This window comes from Cucurbita moschata, unplaced genomic scaffold, assembly GCF_002738365.1.
Source record: "Cucurbita moschata cultivar Rifu unplaced genomic scaffold, Cmos_1.0 Cmo_Scf00001, whole genome shotgun sequence".
In the NCBI taxonomy this organism is placed as follows: Eukaryota; Viridiplantae; Streptophyta; class Magnoliopsida; order Cucurbitales; family Cucurbitaceae; genus Cucurbita; species Cucurbita moschata.
In genome coordinates, this window is record NW_019268517.1 from 4,502,655 (window position 1) to 4,520,495 (window position 17,841).

The 17,841-nt window shown below is 39.6% G+C and overlaps 2 protein-coding genes across 2 annotated transcripts; one reads left to right on the top strand and one right to left on the bottom strand.

Moving 5' to 3' along the window:
• The first annotated feature begins 9,157 nt into the window (after window positions 1-9,157).
• LOC111453414 (cation/calcium exchanger 2-like) lies at window positions 9,158-11,434 on the top strand. Its single transcript, XM_023094515.1, has one exon. It carries the CDS (start codon window positions 9,532-9,534, stop codon window positions 11,227-11,229), a length of 1,698 nt encoding a protein of 565 aa, XP_022950283.1. The 5' UTR covers window positions 9,158-9,531; the 3' UTR covers window positions 11,230-11,434.
• A 1,206-nt stretch (window positions 11,435-12,640) lies between these two features.
• LOC111453766 (50S ribosomal protein L25) lies at window positions 12,641-15,440 on the bottom strand. The gene is made up of 3 exons (XM_023094992.1): window positions 14,733-15,440; window positions 14,292-14,421; window positions 12,641-13,223 (listed from the first exon to the last, which is right to left on the bottom strand). Exons 1-3 carry the CDS (start codon window positions 15,159-15,161, stop codon window positions 13,000-13,002), a joined length of 783 nt encoding a protein of 260 aa, XP_022950760.1. The 5' UTR covers window positions 15,162-15,440; the 3' UTR covers window positions 12,641-12,999.
• Window positions 15,441-17,841: the final 2,401 nt, after the last annotated feature.

Consider the following 17,841-nt stretch of genomic DNA (forward strand, 5'->3'; position numbering starts at 1 on the left):
CTTCAGATCTTCTTCATTTGGCACACACAACCGCCCATGGTATAAGAGCCCTTCATCAGCTGTTAACGAAATCCATGTTGACATCTATCAAACGCCTTTTTCCAACTAAATCCATGTTGGCTATCAATAAGACGTTGCCTCAAGGTCAGTTGTATCGTTAATTGGGCCAATTGAGCTGCGACCTCCCCCACGGCCACTGTTACACTGGTGCGTTCCAAATCCTGCTGGATAACTTTTTGTGTGGTGATTAGAGCAGACATGTGTGCTGATTTTTTACTGAACGCATCAGCTACCACGTTTGCCTTTCTCTGGTGATAGAGTATCTCCACGTCATAGTCTTTAACCAACTCCAACTACCAGTGTTGTCTCATGTTTACCTCCTTCTGAGTGAAAAAGTATTTAAGGCTCTTGTGGTCAGTGAAAATTTGGGTCCTTTCTCCACAAAGGTAATGTCTCCAAATCTTCAGTGCAAATACCACTACTGTGAGTTCTAGGTCGTGGGTGGGATAGTTTCGCTCGTATTCTTTTAGTTGACACAAAGCATAGGTGATAACCTTCCCATGTTGCATGAGGACACACCCTAACCCATTTTTTGAAGCATCACTGTATACTACAAAGCCTCCATCTCCTGACGGCACAGTAAGTATTGGGGCTATTACTAACCTCTGTTTATGTTCTTGGAAACTATTCTCGCACTAATCATTCCAGATGAACGACTTTCCTTTCTTGGTCAATTCGGTGAGGGGGGTGGCAATCTTGGAGAAATCTTGCACAAACCATCGATAATACCCTGCTAGACCAAGGAAACTTCGTACCTCCATCACTGTGGTCGGGCGAGGCCAATTCGTCACCGCTTCAATCTTTACTTGGTCTACGGTGATTCTCATACGTGAAACTACATGCCCAAGAAATCCTATCTGTTCTCCCCATAACTCACACTTAGAGAACTTTGCACACAACTTGTTCGTCCTTAGAGTGGGCAACACCTTCCTGAGATGTTCCTCATGTTGTTCCCTAGTCTTGGAGTATACAAGGATATCATCGATAAAGACGATCACAAAGCTATCTAAGAATTATCTGAACACTTTGTTCATCAACCCCATAAATGCTGTTGGAGCGTTGGTCAAGCCAAGCGACATTACACTAAACTTGCAATGTCCATACCTTGTACGAAAAGCTGTCTTTGGGATATCACTCTCTTTAATCATCAACTGATGGTAGCCTGACCGTAAGTCAATCTTTGAGAACACAACTGCTCCTTGCAACTGATCGAACAGGTCGTCGATCTGAGGTAAAGGATACTTGTTCTTAATTGTCACTTTGTTAAGATCCCGATAGTCCATGTATAAGCGCATAGAGTCGTCCTTCTTTTTCACAAGTATCACTGGGGCTCCCCAAGAGGACACACTTGGACGTGTAAAGCCTTTGCCCAGTAGCTCTTGGAGCTGCAACTTTAGTTCTTTCAGTTCAGTAGGGGCCATTTTGTACGGGGATCTTGAAATAGGGTTGGTTCCTGTCTCAAGTACAATTTCGAATTCCACCTCCCGCTCCGGGGGTAGGTTGGGGAGATCTTCTGGGAACACGTCAGCAAATTCTCTTGATATTGGCACTAAGTTAATTCTCACCTCGATTCGCCCTAATTCCACCTCATGAGCTAATATCCCCCAAGCACCCTAGGATAACATCCTCCTTGCTTTTAGTGCCGAGATTATCTTCAGGACCATTTCTACCCTGGTCCCCTTGAATTTGAAGCTTGGCTAACTAGGGGTCTGAACACAACCTCCTTATTGAAGCAATCAATGGATGCATGGTTTTTAGCTAACCACTTCATCCCTAAGATGATGTCAAAATTGGTCATATCTAGGACTATCAGCGTCAAATCCATCATATAGTTTAACACAAACAACTGACAGTCCTTTACTCTCTTCAAGGCTTCCATACTTACCCCTGTCGGGGTACCCACAGACAACCCCTACCTTGGCAGTTCAACTTCTACTCTTGCATGTTTTCCAAGGTTAGTAGAGATAAAGGAGTGGGTTGACCTAGAATCAAACAAGACCCATGTGTAGTGCCCAAGAATACAAACCGTACCTATGACTGTCGTGTTGGAGTTTTCTGCCTCCTGGCGAGTGGTAGCATATATTCGACCTTGCTGCAGAGCTGGCCTCGGGTTTGAGGTCGGTTGGTTACCAGGGGGTCTATTGGTACTAGTTACTCTCTCTTGGGTGCAATGCGCGACAACGTGGCTTTCTTGGTGACAGTTGAAACATACCCTATTCTTAAACCTGCACTGTCCGGGGTGACGTCTCCCACAGTTCGTGCAACGTGGTCTGTCACGTGGCATGTTCTGTGGGTGAGCTTTTGGTTGCCTACGCTCTTGGTTTAAATTTGTCTTGACCAGGTGCCAAGGTACCTTTGAGAATGTAGATGACATCTGTTCTCTCTTTCTCTTCTGGTCAACCGTCGGGTTTAAGTGGGTTTGGGTGTCTTCTGTTAGATGCTCCCTATTGTTGAGCGTCACGACAAGTTGGAGTGTTGTTGCATAATCAGGTGGAAGGTGAGCTTGTTGGGTTTTATGTCCTAAAACTCATAGTTTGTAAACAAAAACATATTCTATTTTCAATAAAGTTATTATTGCTGTTTATTCAATAAAGATTGTTATTAAATAAAGTGAACTTTACGATTACTAATCTAAATCCAATAAACGAAGAACACTCTGACTATAGTATGATTACTTGAACTATATGTAGAGACATAAGAGTGGATCAAGTTCAAATATATAGTCAAAATGATCTATAGTATGGGATAAGGCTGAGTACCTTATCCTGGGGACACTATGGATGCGGCCTACTTTTGTATATGACATAAACAATGTGATCACTAAATTGTACATGTGGAGACATGTGAGTGGAGGTGTCCTATGCAATGAGTATTGCATAAGATCGGACCATGAAAGAAAATCACTCTCACTTTATAATGTCGTTTACTGTTGAGACTGATTTTCTTTTCATTCGATGACCAGGTAAGTCGATTTTAATCCTGAGCTAACCATGAACTCCTGTTTATTCCGAATTATCCTTAGATTTGCATGGGTGAGAGTGGCTCGAGTTTGCCGACTCAATAGGCCTCCCATTTCAGGGGTAAGACCGGGTGAATGGATGGGGACGTGGGGTGCAAGATGAAATTCACTCCTACCCACTTTTAGGGATAGAAGAGAGGTAGTTCCCTTAAGCACTAACTCTAGGTCTTGAACAAGGGACCCCACCCTCTCATTGGCCTGAGAGGGATTCGATTTACTGGTTGGACCACAAACCAATTGTTCATTAGAGGATCAATGAGACATAAGGAACAAGAAGTAACTTCAAGGGTAAAACGGTAAATTGACCCAGCTCTAGTTACGAACAACCTGTGAAAGATCGACTTACTAATCATGGTTATATCAAATGGACAGAAATATATCTATAGTGAGGGGAGTGCAACTACTAGGCTATAGTGGAGTGTCCTAGTAGTTAACGAATGTTGGTTAACAAGGTTAATGAGTTTAACCGGTTAATCTTGGATCGTTGGAGCCCATGATCTATAGGTTCATTAGGTCCCTCTGCTAGCTCATATCGGACTAAACCATAGAACAGTGTGACGAGTGAGTTCAAAGTGTTCGAATTCAAATTAGGGAATATGTGCTACATATATACGATATATTTAACTGCATTTTTGTTTTATTTACGAATTAAACAAAAAGAGAGAATGTAAAATATTTAAATAAGATTTAAATATGTTAATCAAATATGTGTCGGAATTTATTGGGATTGGCATTTGAATTAATATTAAATATTAATTAAATAGTTTAATTAATCATTTAATATTCCTTTAATTTGAAATTAGTTATTCAAATTAATTGTTGAATTAAAATGAAGAAAGACAAAATGTTGTCTTCCTTTAATGCAAAAATCCATGTTAGTGGAATTTTGAGGTGTCAAAATTTGGTTTAACCAAACTTGCATGCTTGCCAAATAAACCCTACAAAATTTAGCGGAATTTTGAGTGTCAAAATTTGAACTCAAACTTGCATGCTTACCACATAATCCCAAACATTTGAGTGGAATTTTGAGCGTCAAAATTTGGTGATCTCAAATTTGCATGAACATGCAAACAACTCTATAAATAGAGTGATCATGGTACATGGAAGGTCTTCCTTGGTGAAAAACCTTGAGAAAAACCTCTCACAAACACTCTCCTCATATATACAAAATTCCTCCCAAGTTTAGTCACTCACCGGATTCCACAATCCCGTTCTAAGGCCGAAGGATAGTGGAGAAGATACTAGTGGTGGTTCGAAACCGGTTCGTGAGGAAAAAGAAATTTGAACTACAAAAGGTTAGTATTCAAACTCATTAAGTTTTAATACTTATGAACATGCTAGTTATTTACTGTAATTGATGTTCTAAAAGTGCCTAAGATCCTAATTGATGTTCTAAAAGTTCCTAAGATCCAAATTACTTCCGCATGTGTTATATTAACACCATCAGAGCTGACACCGCCCCTCGGACATCGGGCCTCAAGCCCATAACAAAACATTTACTTTTAGCTCTTCTGTTGAGACCATTATTGGGGCAAAACGGGAAAGGCGGGTGAACTCTCGTTCATACTCCTCTACTGACCTGTTTCCTTGCTCTATGCTTAGGAATTCATGTTGCTTCTTACATCGCACCACCGGTTTGAAGTATTTTCAGAGGAATGCTGCTCTAAACTGCGTCCAGGTGATATCATCTTTGCTCGCAACAATCGCCGGGAGGCTGATTGCCACCACATTTTAGCATCTTCACGTAACAAGTAAGTCACGCAACTCAGCCTATGCTCCTCCGAACACTTTATGCGTCGAAAAATTTCATCAATAGCCGACAACCATAATTCAACTATGACAGGGTCCTTGGATTTTCCCTCGAATACTTTGGAGTCCCAACATTTGAAAGCTCGAAAATACTTGCTTTCTTCTATCGCGTCGGCGTACTCTTGATTGTGATGGGTCGTTTACTTGGCACTTTGTACTAAGGTCGAGATCAGTTGTGCCAATTGCCCAATTGTTTGTGCCATGGATTGCATCATTCCCATCATCGAGGTCATATTAGGTACTTCTGGAGCATCAAGGTTTGCCCTCGGTGGATCAGATGGGAAAACTCCTATTCCCGAATTTGGGTTCGCATTTACTGACATTGAAGTGGGGCCTCTAAAGATGGGTTCTCTTGTACCCTTGCCGGCTCGCTTCGAGCACATTTACCTCCCCAATTTGTTACTTGGCTAGACATCCTTTTCCTTGTTTCGTTCCTAATCAACAACTAATTACCTCGTAAAATTTCATTTTTCATTCGGGTATTATGCAACGTGTATTATCCACTACTTTATGACTTACGAGTACATAAAACCACACATGATAGTCAATCAAAATATCAATATTCGACACTACATTTTCACATATTATGCAACATGCATTATCCACTACTTTTGACTTACAAACGTGCATAAAATCACCCATGATAGCCAATCAAAATATCAATATTCGATGAGACATATTCGTACATTATGCAACCTACATTATCCACCAATTTTGACTTACAAGCTACAAAAAATCACCCATGATAACCAACATAATTTCAATATTCAACAATACATATTCCTCCATTTTATGGTCAAGCGTACCTAGAAGTGACGAGGGTTTGTCGTTCAATCATGGGTGACTCTTTAGCTTACGATGTAAGCAATCTACAGAATCCCATAACTGGGCTCTGATACCATTTGTAACGACCCAGGTCCACCGCTAGCCGATATTGTCTTCTTTGGGCTTTACTAAGGCCCAGTTTTAGGCCCATAGCCCAATACAAAATAATAATTATAAAAATAAGACGTAGGGTTCAGCCATTTGAGCCAAACCCTTAGCCAACAGCCAACCTCTTTAGTTTTTGCAAGCCAGAGGCAAGTCAGCCACCCTAAGGCCACCCTTCCTGCTGTCATCTTCTTCCTTATTCTGACCGCCACCTTCCCTTCTTTCTATGTCATTTTCTTCCTTAAGTCGCTGCCACCCAATGTTCATGCCGTCCCGCTGCCGACTATTTCCCACATCACCTCGCGCCACTCCACACATCAGAAAACTGCCACCCAGCACCCACATCGTCGCAGCGAGTGAACACCATCGTCGTCGCTAGAACCGACATTTAGAGGATTAAACGCAGCAAAGATACAACATTGTTTCCTCGGGGATAAATAGGATTGGAACCAACCTCTACGTGGATAGCAGGCTCGATCTAAGTCAGAGTGAAGTTAGGAAAGGAGCTCTCTAGGTAAGGGACCTTCTTGTTGAAACTAAACGTTTTGTTTTTGAAAAAGGGTAGAACAGATTTGTCATATGGATGTGTGCGGTGTAACCTGATTGTTGAGTGCGGTGTAACCTGATTGTTGAGTGCGGTGTAACCTGATTGTTGAGTGCGGTGTAACCTGATTGTTGTGTGCGGTGTAACCTGATTGTTGTGTGCGGTGTAACCTGATTGTTGTGTGCGGTGTAACCTGATTGTTGAGTGCGGTGTAACCTGATTGTTGAGTGCGGTGTAACCTGATTGTTGTGTGCGGTGTAACCACGCTGTGTAATTGGTTGGTGGGCAATAAATATTGATGATTGTTAAACACGGTATAAACTGTTGATTGTGTTAAGTGGTATTTGGTGATTGGGTTTGATGTGAGTGGTATGACACAGTATGTGTGGGACCTTTTGCATGCATATTGTGTTGGTTGGTGGCGATGGTTAAAGGAATTGTAGTAATAGTTACACGCGGTGTGTTACGGGTAACTAGCCACTAATAGTCACCTTCGGTAATGATGATAGAAAATGACTATCAAGGGTTGTGTGTTATGGGTAACTAGCCACTAATAGTCACCTTCGGTAATGATGGTAGAAAATGACTATCAAGGGTTGTGTGTTACGGGTAACTAGCCACTAATAGTCACCTTCAGCAATGATGGTAGAAAATGACTATCAAGGCAAGGGTTACACGCGGTGTGTTTCGGGTAACCAGCCAGAGATAATCATTTTAAGGAGTAGAGGCGAGCGTTGATTTCTTGTAGCAATAATCCCCCGCTGCGTGCTTTGGGTGATTGACCACTAGGGTCCTCGATTTTGGTTGATCACCTTGTGACGATTCCCCTATCTGACCCCAATAGGGGAGTTTCTTACCGAATATTTTAATACTCACCCTATTTTTAAAATGGTTTTTAGGCGACGCTGTGACACGGAGATGACGAGTGGGATGCTAAAGTCAGTGATGGGACGACTCAAGGATTTCATGTTTTTCTGGAGTTTTATTTTGTTGGATAAAAGTTTCCTCACTTTCGTTTGTTAATTTAAATTATGTCACTTTTGTTTGTTAATTTAAATTATGGTGGTGGATGCCTAGTTTATGGGGACTAGGGGTGACACTAGATTACCTTTTGATTTTAATTTCTTAAGTTGTTTGAACATTTTAGGTTGATGTTTTTAACCTTAGGTACCCGCATTTGATTTTAATAAAGGATCGTTTTTGCATAGTTTTTATTAATTTTTAAATAAATCAAATTATTTTTTGTAACGACCCTGACCGCTACTTAAAAGATAAGTCGGGTTGTTACTAATGGTATCAGAGCCAGACACCGGACAATGTGCTAACCTTCCGCTCTTCCCCGAAGGAGGTAGGCACGAAGCGATGTGTCAGTAAGAACGTTGGGCCTCAAAGGGGGGTGGATTTGGAGGGGTTCCACATCGATTGGAGAAATGAACGAGTGCCAGCAGGATGCTGGCCTCGAGGGAGGAGGGGATTATGATGTCCCACATTTGTTGGGGAGAAGAACAAAACACCATCTATAAGGGTGTGGAACAGATGCATTTTAAAGCTTGAGGGGAAGTTCGAAAGGGAACAGATGCATTTTAAAGCTTGAGGGGAAGTTCGAAAGGGAAAGCCTAAAGAGATTAATATCTGCTAACAGTGGGCCTGAGTCACACAAGTATTCAAGATTGTCTAATTTCTTCCTCTAATACATTGAAGGCTTTTTCAAATGTCAAGGTATGATCAAGCATAAAATAAGTGGAATTCCATTAGTTACCACATCAAAACAATCAAGTGCTTTACATTCAATTTTTATTGTTGAACAAAATCTTTAATTTTGTCGATCTCTTGGAGGATGATCTAACATACCTCACTACCTTATGAACATTAGAAAGAGTCATGCATTTCTTGAATTCCTTCATTCATAATCAAATTAATTATGTGGGCATAACACCTCATGTGTAATATTTCTGCTACGAGTAAATTATAACCTCTAAGCCTTTTTATAATATACGAAATATATGTATCACTAGAACGTGCATTATCAACCGTGATAGAAAAAACCCTTATTGAGCCCTCGTTCCAATAAACAATTCTAAATAATCTTTTCGGTAGTCTCCCTTATTGTACAAAAGTACAAAAGTTGATAACTCTTTTCTTCAAACTCAATTATGAATCAACAAAGTGTAGTGTTTACCATACCGTTAATGTTTTGCATCCAAATTCATGTATCAAAGTGGTAAAACAAACCCCTCCGAAATGACATATTAAAAACTCTTTTTTCTTCCTCTTTAGCAATGATTATTCTAGTTTTATTTTCTATGAATTTAATTGATAATTCGTCCATAATTATCATCTTGGTACACATGTTGTTTGATCAAACAATAAAGTAACAGTATTACTATTCCTTTCTATCTACAAAATGTTAATACTTATTTATGCCATAATTATCATAAAAGTAGCCATGAAGCCAAACAAAAATATGATTTATTTAAATAAAATTCTAATAACATTCCCATGATTAATTGATATTATATTTTCGAACATCTTATTTCCAAACCTCTTCCATTATAAATTTTCAATCAAACCACTCATAATAACTACATTTCCATGTAAAGCATTTCCGTAAAAGTTTTCTTATCTTATAGGAAAGTTGTTTTTGTTTTTAAATTTTTATTTTGGATTCAAAAATAAAATTTATTGTACAAAACAAACAAATTTTAAAAATCATGGTTTTGTGCGTATGAAACGCGTAGTCCTAAATCCCCAATCAGGCGACGACAAGTGGTATCCGAACGTCTGACAAGTGGGTTCTTGCCAATGGCTTCGTCTCCGTTTTCAATTCCTTCCTCTCACTCTTTTTGTTGCTTTTCACCTGCCCCTTTTGATTTCTTCTGCTAACCCTCTTCTTTCCCGAAATCAACACCACAAACTGTTCCGCTTATGGATTAAGCTGCTCCGTCTATTCAATTCCATTACGCTTTCGTTCTGGCTTAGACGACAAAACCATCCACATCCCTCGACTGGAAATCTTCCCTTCTTTGATTTTGGCGAAGAATTTTGTCGTCTTCTTCAAGTATCTGCCAATTGCTCGCTTCCCTGATCCAGGAATCACGAACCATCCTCATTTTCTCTGTTCTTGAGACAGATAGAGAGAGAAGCAGAGCTTGTTGATTGGTTTTCTTTAATGGGTTTCTTAGTTTCTCTCTTCAAACAGAAGGGTTTTGTTATTTTCTTGAATCTCTCGATTCTCTCACTGGCCTGTGCTTTTTTAGCGATTCGATTTCACTATCCAGAAGAAACCCAATTCCGTGTTCTTAACAAGAGCTTCAGAAAACTCCATGGCACTGCTCAGGAAGATTGCCGGAATTTTATTGGTCTACCTGACTTTGAAGCTAAGTGCTCTGTTCTTAAATCCAACAACCCTTGTAACACCCAAGGCTATATAGATTATCTTAATGTTTTCTATTGTCAGTATGGAAGTTTTAGCATTCTGGGCTATACTCTGTTGTTTCTGTGGCTTCTTGTGTTGTTCTATCTTTTGGGTAACACTGCTTCTGAATACTTTTGCTCTTCCCTTGAGAGTTTGTCGAAATTGTTGAATCTATCCCCAACAATTGCTGGTGTTACTCTGCTTTCTTTGGGTAATGGCGCACCTGATGTTTTTTCCAGCCTTGTTGCTTTCATGGGAGATGGAACTACTGATATTGGCTTGAATACTGTTCTTGGTGGAGCCTCGTTTGTTACCTGCGTCGTTGTCGGAATCATAAGCATTTTGCTGCGTTTTCGACGGATTAAGGTTAATAGGGTTGCCTTCATTAGAGATGTTTTGTTCTTCCTCTTGGTTCTTTTGTCTGTTTTTTTGATATTGCTTCATGGACATATCAATCTGTGGGGTTCCCTTGCCTTTTCTTCCATGTATCTTGTTTACGTTTTGGTTGTTTATGTCTCCCATGCCCAATGGCTTAGTTTGAGAAGGGATATTTTCCAACCCCTTTTGAAAGAGCCACCAAAGGATGAGTCTGAGGGCCAAAATGACGATGACGACAACGACGACGGTGTTAGAATCGACATATACGATGTCTGTTTTTGTCCTAGTTTTTCGCCTTCTTGTGTTTTTTTCCTTCGCCTTCTTGAGATTCCTCTTTACTTGCCTAGAAGGCTGACAATTCCCACTATTGCTGAAGAAAACTGGTGTAGACTGTACGCAGTTGCTTCAGTGACATTAGCTCCCATTCTCTTAGCTTTTCTATGGGCATTTCACCACCAGATCGATATGTCTCAGTCGAACGTTATCATCTGCATCGTCGCCTTGCTGGTCGGAGTTAGTTTTGGAATTGTTGCATTTGTGACAACTGAGAATTCAAGCCCACCAAAGAAGTGGCTGTTCCCATGGCTTGCAGCTGGGTTCACCATGAGTTTAACATGGAGTTATATTATAGCTCAGGAACTGGTAGGGCTATTGGTTTCACTTGGCTACATAATGGGCATAAGCCCTTCAATTCTAGGACTGACCTTCCTGGCTTGGGGAAACTCTCTTGGGGATTTAGTTTCCAATGTGACCATGGCCATGAACGGCGGGCAGCGAGGCTCCCAAATAGCCATCTCCGGCTGCTACGCCGGCCCCATCTTCAGCACGCTGTTCGGCCTTGGGATGTCCCTTGTCAGCGCTTCATGGAAGAAGTATCCGGAGCCGGTGGCCATCCCGGCTGACCCTTACGTGATGGAGACATTGGGGCTGTTGGTAGGAGGGCTGCTATGGGCGCTTGTAAGTTTGCCAAGGAGAGAGATGAGGGTTGATGCAGTGTTGGGAGGAGGCCTTCTGGCTATCTATTTGACCTCTTTGCTCTTAAGAGTGTTGCAAGCTCTTGGGTCTTCCCATTAGAACCATTTTTGACACTCAACTCTTACTACCGCAAAACAAAAACAATCTATTTAGTTAGTTATGTAAATTGATCAGTAGTTTTTTGTAATAGTTTTGACTTCGATTAGAATTCGAATCAATGAAGCTAGATTCAACGAAGGTTGAGATGTATTATATGTATATTTGAATACAATGACGGTAACAATGTTGTTAGGGTGGGTTTATAGCAAAGAGGTCTTGTTTAGGAGACCTTTGGCCATTTCCAAAAGGTTGAGGCACTTAGTTGTCTCGATGCATTTCTTTAATCGATTTATGTCTATCTAAGAAATGGAGGCACGAAAGTGGAAAGGGTAATGAAGAATCTGATAACACTGTTCACACTGCCAATAGATTCTTACGAGCATATAAGCAGTTTAAATTTCATATCTTGTTTCTAGGATATTTAGGATTAACTCCTCGAGCTAATCCATTCTCTTAAGGCAAAAAAAAATCCATAAACCTTACCCTCTGTTACACATCGATTTTTTATGGAAAAGGATGAACGAGATGCAGCTATTCTCTGTCGACTACTGAACGGGTTTTGGTGAAGAGTGATCGGTGATGCAAAATTAGGTAGTCTCTCTTTCTCCTCAAACCCCTAGCATTCGTTATTTTTCTTTTCCTTTTCCTCCTTGGTTGATCTGACCCAGGATCCTCTAAATCCCAAATTAGGAAAGGGTCAAAATCACCATTTTGCTTTTCAAGCCATTTCTAAGGCTCTTAATCAAATTTTGGAAATTCGGTCAAACTATTCAATCAAAAGAAGAAATCGGATGAAAATCAATTAAAAAAAAATCCAACTCTCAATGGTCCGAAGGTAAAAAACTTCAATTCAATCGAACCCGCAAGGTCCAATTAAGTTTAATCGAGTGACATCACCTACGTTTGCATCTCTCTAGTCAACGATCATCCTGTGAAATATTAATTTTTTCGATTAATAAGCAAGAAAGAGTTCATAATTCACTTAGGATTAAGATTGAGTCATATATGATCATCTATGAAATATTAATTTTATTGATTAACAGATTTATAAAGATAGATTAAATATTTCATGGTTCAGTCTTGTACAAGTTTATATATGCCAATCATATATGGTTTAAAATTACATTAATGACCTTAGAATTTTCATACTAACTCCTAGAATAAAAAAATAATAATAAAAAAAAAACTATCAATATCATCCAAATTGATTCGAAAAAAGAAAATAAAAAAGCTAAAATCCTCCCAATATCTTCCATGGATCAAAAGCCACGGTTAAGCCGAGTTGATTGGGACGCCCAAAGTCCATAGACTACATCGTTTGATTTTAAAAACCCACAAAACTTACTAAAACCCAGCCAAGTGCTCTTTAAAATTTAGGAACCAATAGCATTTGCCCCTTGAATAACATTAACCAATGCAATGGGAAACCAATTTCAAGGAAATATTGTATAATATGTTACAAATGCCTCCTCCAATTAAGCTAAAAACTCCCTCTAAAAAGTTACCACAATATTCTTGCTCATCAGAGTTCAAGCCATTCCATGAACAGAGAGATCAAATAAATGCTAGTGAACCAACAACAAACAACGTACTTTGCTTTCTAAAGTATTGGGAGAAAAAATTTAAAACCCACGGTGATCAAAATCTGGAGGGATTATTAAGATTTCTTGGCTGATCAGGAAATCCTGGATCCCATAATCTTACAAACATTGTCTTCTTTAACAGAAGAAGCTTTAATGTCGAAGCAACTAAGATATTGATAGTCCAGAGTTACTTTGATTTCCTTTGTTGATCGGAAGCTCGGGCTCCTGCAATCTTACAAACAGGCTCGTCCTTTGACCGAAGAAGCTTTAACGCAGGATGAACCTTGAGGTCACCCGTAACCAACTTTTGCCCAACATCTAACTCGCTAAGATCAACATCGATATATGGAGGAACAATATCAGCAGGGCAAAGGTATTTAACTGTCCTCTTAATCGTATTCAAATAAGATCCTGTAGAATTTTTCAAACATTAGAAAACTGTTCACTAAAGGAGTAAGAATATAATTGTTCTCTCCTTTGAAGATAACATAATCAGGATCGACGCCCGCAATAATTTTTTCGTAGGAATGCCAGAACATTTTTAAGTAAACCAGAAACTTTGCAGAAAGTACGAATGCAGAAACAAGATGCAAGTACTTCCTTTTCTGAATTTTTTGTAATGAGAAAAGGAGTACAAACAAAAATGCCCTACAAAATCAGAAACAAGATGCAAGAACAATGCAGAAACAGAAACTAGATCCTTTAGACCCGATCTATCAGAAAACAAACCTGATGTTTCAATTTAACAGAAGCTAAATTCTGGTAATATTAACATATTTAGATCCATATCCCCATCTAGCTGGAGAATTCAAGAATCCCATGTCAATGATAGTTTCAAAGTAAATCTGTAACCGTCCAAGCCCACAGCTGGCAGATATGGTCCTCTTTGAGCTTTCCCATTCTGGTTTTCCCTTAAATGTTTTTAAAACGCGACTGCTATTTCCATACCCTTATAAACTGCTATTTCCACACCCTTATAAAGGGTATTTCGTTCTCCTCCCCAACTGATATGGGATCTCACAATTCACCCCCCTTCGGAGCCCAACTTTCTCGCTAGCACTCATTCCTTCTCCAATTGAGGTGGGACCCCCAAATCCACCCCCCTTTGGGATCCAGCATTCTTGTTGGCACACCGCCCCGTGTCCACCCCCTTCGGGGAGCTCAACCTTCTCACTAGCACATCGCCCGGTGTCTGGCTCTAATACCATTTATAACAACCGAAGCCCACCACAAGCAAATATTATCCTCTTTAGGCTTCTCTTTCGGGCTTCCCCGCAAGGTTTTTAAAACGCGTCTGTTAGGGAGAGGTTTCCACACTCTTATAAAGGATGTTTTGTTCTCCTCCCCAACTGATGTGGGATCTCACGAAATCCCACCCAAACAAAAAGCTGTTATATCTTCAAATCTTATAAATTACTGCATAACATTTATAGACTTTAAAGAAAATCAAATAAAAGGAACTTAGTCTTGCAGCAGTACCTTTCCTCAATCCAGGGCATACATCTTCCCCTCGGAAAACAAGAGGTACATCAACTTTTAATAAAGCGTGTGAAGGTGCCCTTATGAAAGTAACATTAAGTGGTGCATCTGTTCCCGCATGAAGATGAATCTGAACAAACATGAATGGTGCAAGTTCAGAATGGGTATTATATTATATATATTCTCACAAGATCTTACACTAACTTATGATCAAAATTGAACTAAACCCATCTTCTTATCTTCTGATTAATCAAAACATATACATGAAATATAATGATCATTGAAACTACAGTGTGCACAATGCTCTCAGCTCCTTTACGACCATGAAACAATCAATTATTCTAATCCTCCTCATAAATCATCTCATAAACTCAATAAGTTGGAAATTTCATGAAAGTTCCTAAGCGAAATTTAGTCCTTACAGACAAGATAATAGAGTACCTTCCGAGGTAAGACCCGAACCTTCTCAACAATATCCCCGGATTCGAACTCGGACCGAACTTCGAGATCAAAAAGCCTGGAGAGGAAGAAAGAGCGACCTAGATGATTTACAAGCTTCCTAATTTGATTAGTCCGTACAGATATGAGACGCTTATTTCCGCCATGCTGACCGTCCTCTTGCTCGAACACGATGCTTGGAACGCGGCCAACCTTGCGCTCTTTAGCGGAAATGTTCTTTCCGGAGATGGAGCGCGGAATGGCGAGGATTGTCTCGGCGTACTTCGGATCTGGCTTCGGAAAACCCTCCAAGTACGAAAATGAAGGTTCGGGATCGGAATCAAGGGGTGGAGCGGTGGCGGTGGCAGCGGAGGAAAACCTCCGGAGGAGGAGGACTCTTGAGAGAGTAGGAGAGTGGTAGAAGCGTAGCATTGGGCGGAGAAGGATGAACGGAAGGGCTTAAGGGAGGGTTTTAGTGGAGAAATCTGAAGGGGTATTGTACCGATTTAGGTCAATTCGTAGAAGGTGAGTTCCGTTGAGACGGCCGTAGAGGTTGAAGAGACAGAGACAGAGACAGAGACAGAGACAGAGACTTCGCCGCAGGCTGCTGGTGCCGTCGCCGTTGGAGTGAAATAAGAGCGAGAGCTTGAGGTGAGGCGGCTGGAGTTGTCGACTGAACCTGCTGGTTAAGATGTACTCCTTCTTTCCGGCTTTTTTCACAATATGGGCTGTGGGCTAACAGGCCTTTTCCATTTCAGTTAAATTTCATTTAAAACTGTTAAATTTTTTTTTTTAAATGCTAATTAATAAAAATACGTGGAATTTATATTTGGACTTTTACAAGTTTTAAGTTTAAAATTACCCATATAGTTATAAATTTAAAATTAACCGTATAGTTTTTTTTTTTTTTTTAATGAAAATAGTTAGTAATTTTTTTAAAAACTTTTTAATAGTCTCCAGCAACGTTTCGTTAATACTTAGACTTCCAAAAAAAATTAAAAATAAAAAATACATTTATTGTTAGATGTGACAGAATAATTCGTACCATATTTCAAAAATATATATGACTTCAAAAGCAGTGTTACTATCTTTAATCTTTAAAAAAAAAAAAAAAGTTTTAGAAAGTCTTTTCCCTTTCTACTAGTTTGCGAAGCGGGAGCTCTTTGGGAGGTCCTGAGTTCCTTTCCACATGCGATACTGATACACTTGAATCTCATCAAGTTTCTCATTACGTTTTTATATCAAGGCACTAACCGATTAGGACCAATCTAGGTTTGCCCTCGGCATACAAGTAAACTCCAAGTAATCAAGATGTTCACTATTAAAATTAGCTAGTTAACCCTAATTATCCCTACCAGGGATAGGGAAGTGTTTTTAACTCATTATGGTCAATCTTTAAGAGTCTTCCACCGTTCATGTAATCCATCATGTCCTACTCAAGTCTGGACATATCTTTGGACCATATCTAACTCAGAACACCATATAGGACACTTAAGTCATTTGTCACACTAAACCCATTTAATCATTCTAACAAAAATTATAAGTGCAAACATGGTGGTTCATTAAAGGCATATAGGCCCTAATCATAGTCAAAAGTTCACATTTATACTTTATAGAGCATATAAGCAAGCATAAATCAGGTAAATCAAAGTAAAACAATCAATCGGCTTATCTCATACTCAACGTAATCGAATTAACCCATCTAGGTTATAACAAACAGACTTAGGGACTCATTTCAGTGTATCAGTCATTTCAACGATCGTAATTCTAAAATCATGTTTATGATATCTAAGTATGATCTTTTCTAGCATACAATGCTATTATCATAGTTTCAAAGTATTCCAACACTATTCCCACAAGTATTTCTTACGAAAAATCCAAGGTGACTACTTATTTAAGAGTGATCGGGAGCTTGGTTCCCAAAATTTCAAAACTCCAAAACTTTTCAAAAGTAGTAAAGTACGGAAAAAAAAATTAAGGATGGTTAGTTCAATTTTACCTTCAAATAGTAATCGACAATAACTTCAAAAGTAATTGACAATAGCTTTGTTGTGGAAAGCTCTACAAACTTGGTGAAAGAATCAAGAAGCAGATATGAGGAGATCCAAATTGAAGTAGGGGTAGAGTTTTGTGCATTTTTTGTGAATTGAAACAACGTATCGAGTTATCCTTCTTTTTAATAAACAGCACCGGTGCACCCTAAAGAGGTACACTAGGGCAAATGAAGCTTTGTTTCAATAGATCTTATAACTACACTTTAAATTCCTTCAATTCTGCTAGCACCATACGATAAGAAACTTTAGAAATAGGACTAGTTCCTAGTTCAAGTTTTATGCCAAAGCCTACTGTTCGGGAAGGGGGAATTCCTAGTAAATCCTTTGAAAATACGTCTGGGAATTCACTCACTAATGGTACTGTATCCATAGTCTTCTCTTTCCCTTTTGTATCTACTGCACAAGCTAATTTTGTCCACCCTCCTTGTTGGATTAGTCTTTTGGCCTTCATCATCGAAACTAGTTTAGGGGTAACTCCAGTACATGCACTCTTGAACTTAAAACTGGATCCCCCTCCTTGTTGGATTAGTCTTTTGGCCTTCCTCATCGAAACTAGTTTAGGGGTAACTCCAGTACATGCACTCTTGAACTTAAAACTGGATCCTAATGGCAGTGAGAATACTACATTCTTCTGGTAACAATATATACTAACATAGTTTTCAGCTAACCAATCCATCCGTAGTATTATGTCAAAATCCGTCATGCTAATAACTATCAGGTCTATGCTTAAAGTTTGTCCTGCTACTATTCCTTGCCCATCTTTTACTCTATATCTAGCAACTAAGTCTATCCCGCGGGTACTAATAGTTAACACACTCAATAGAGGTTCTAGTTCGAACCCTACTTGACTAACAAATGACACATATATGAATGAATTCATAGAGTCTGAATCAAATATCGTTAAAGTGTAATGTCCCATGATGGATAGTGTACCTCTCACCACTATGTCCGATTTGTTAGCGTCCCTACTAGTGGATGCATACGCCCTTACCTAATAGCGGGTCTACATAGGTCTCTTTGCTCCACCTGGGCTTCTGGTGGATCGACGGGGTTTTTTG

Bases quoted from the DNA above. Each gene is read 5' to 3' on its own strand.
- LOC111453414 (XM_023094515.1), top strand. From the start codon at position 9,532: ATGGGTTTCTTAGTTTCTCTCTTCAAACAGAAGGGTTTTGTTATTTTC.
- LOC111453766 (XM_023094992.1), bottom strand. From the start codon at position 15,161: ATGCTACGCTTCTACCACTCTCCTACTCTCTCAAGAGTCCTCCTCCTC. The intron at 14,422-14,732 runs GTACTCTATTAT...ATGTTTGTTCAG, and splicing joins TTCGGGTCTTACCTCGGAAG to ATTCATCTTCATGCGGGAAC. The intron at 13,224-14,291 runs GTACTGCTGCAA...AAAATTCTACAG, and splicing joins ATGCCCTGGATTGAGGAAAG to GATCTTATTTGAATACGATT.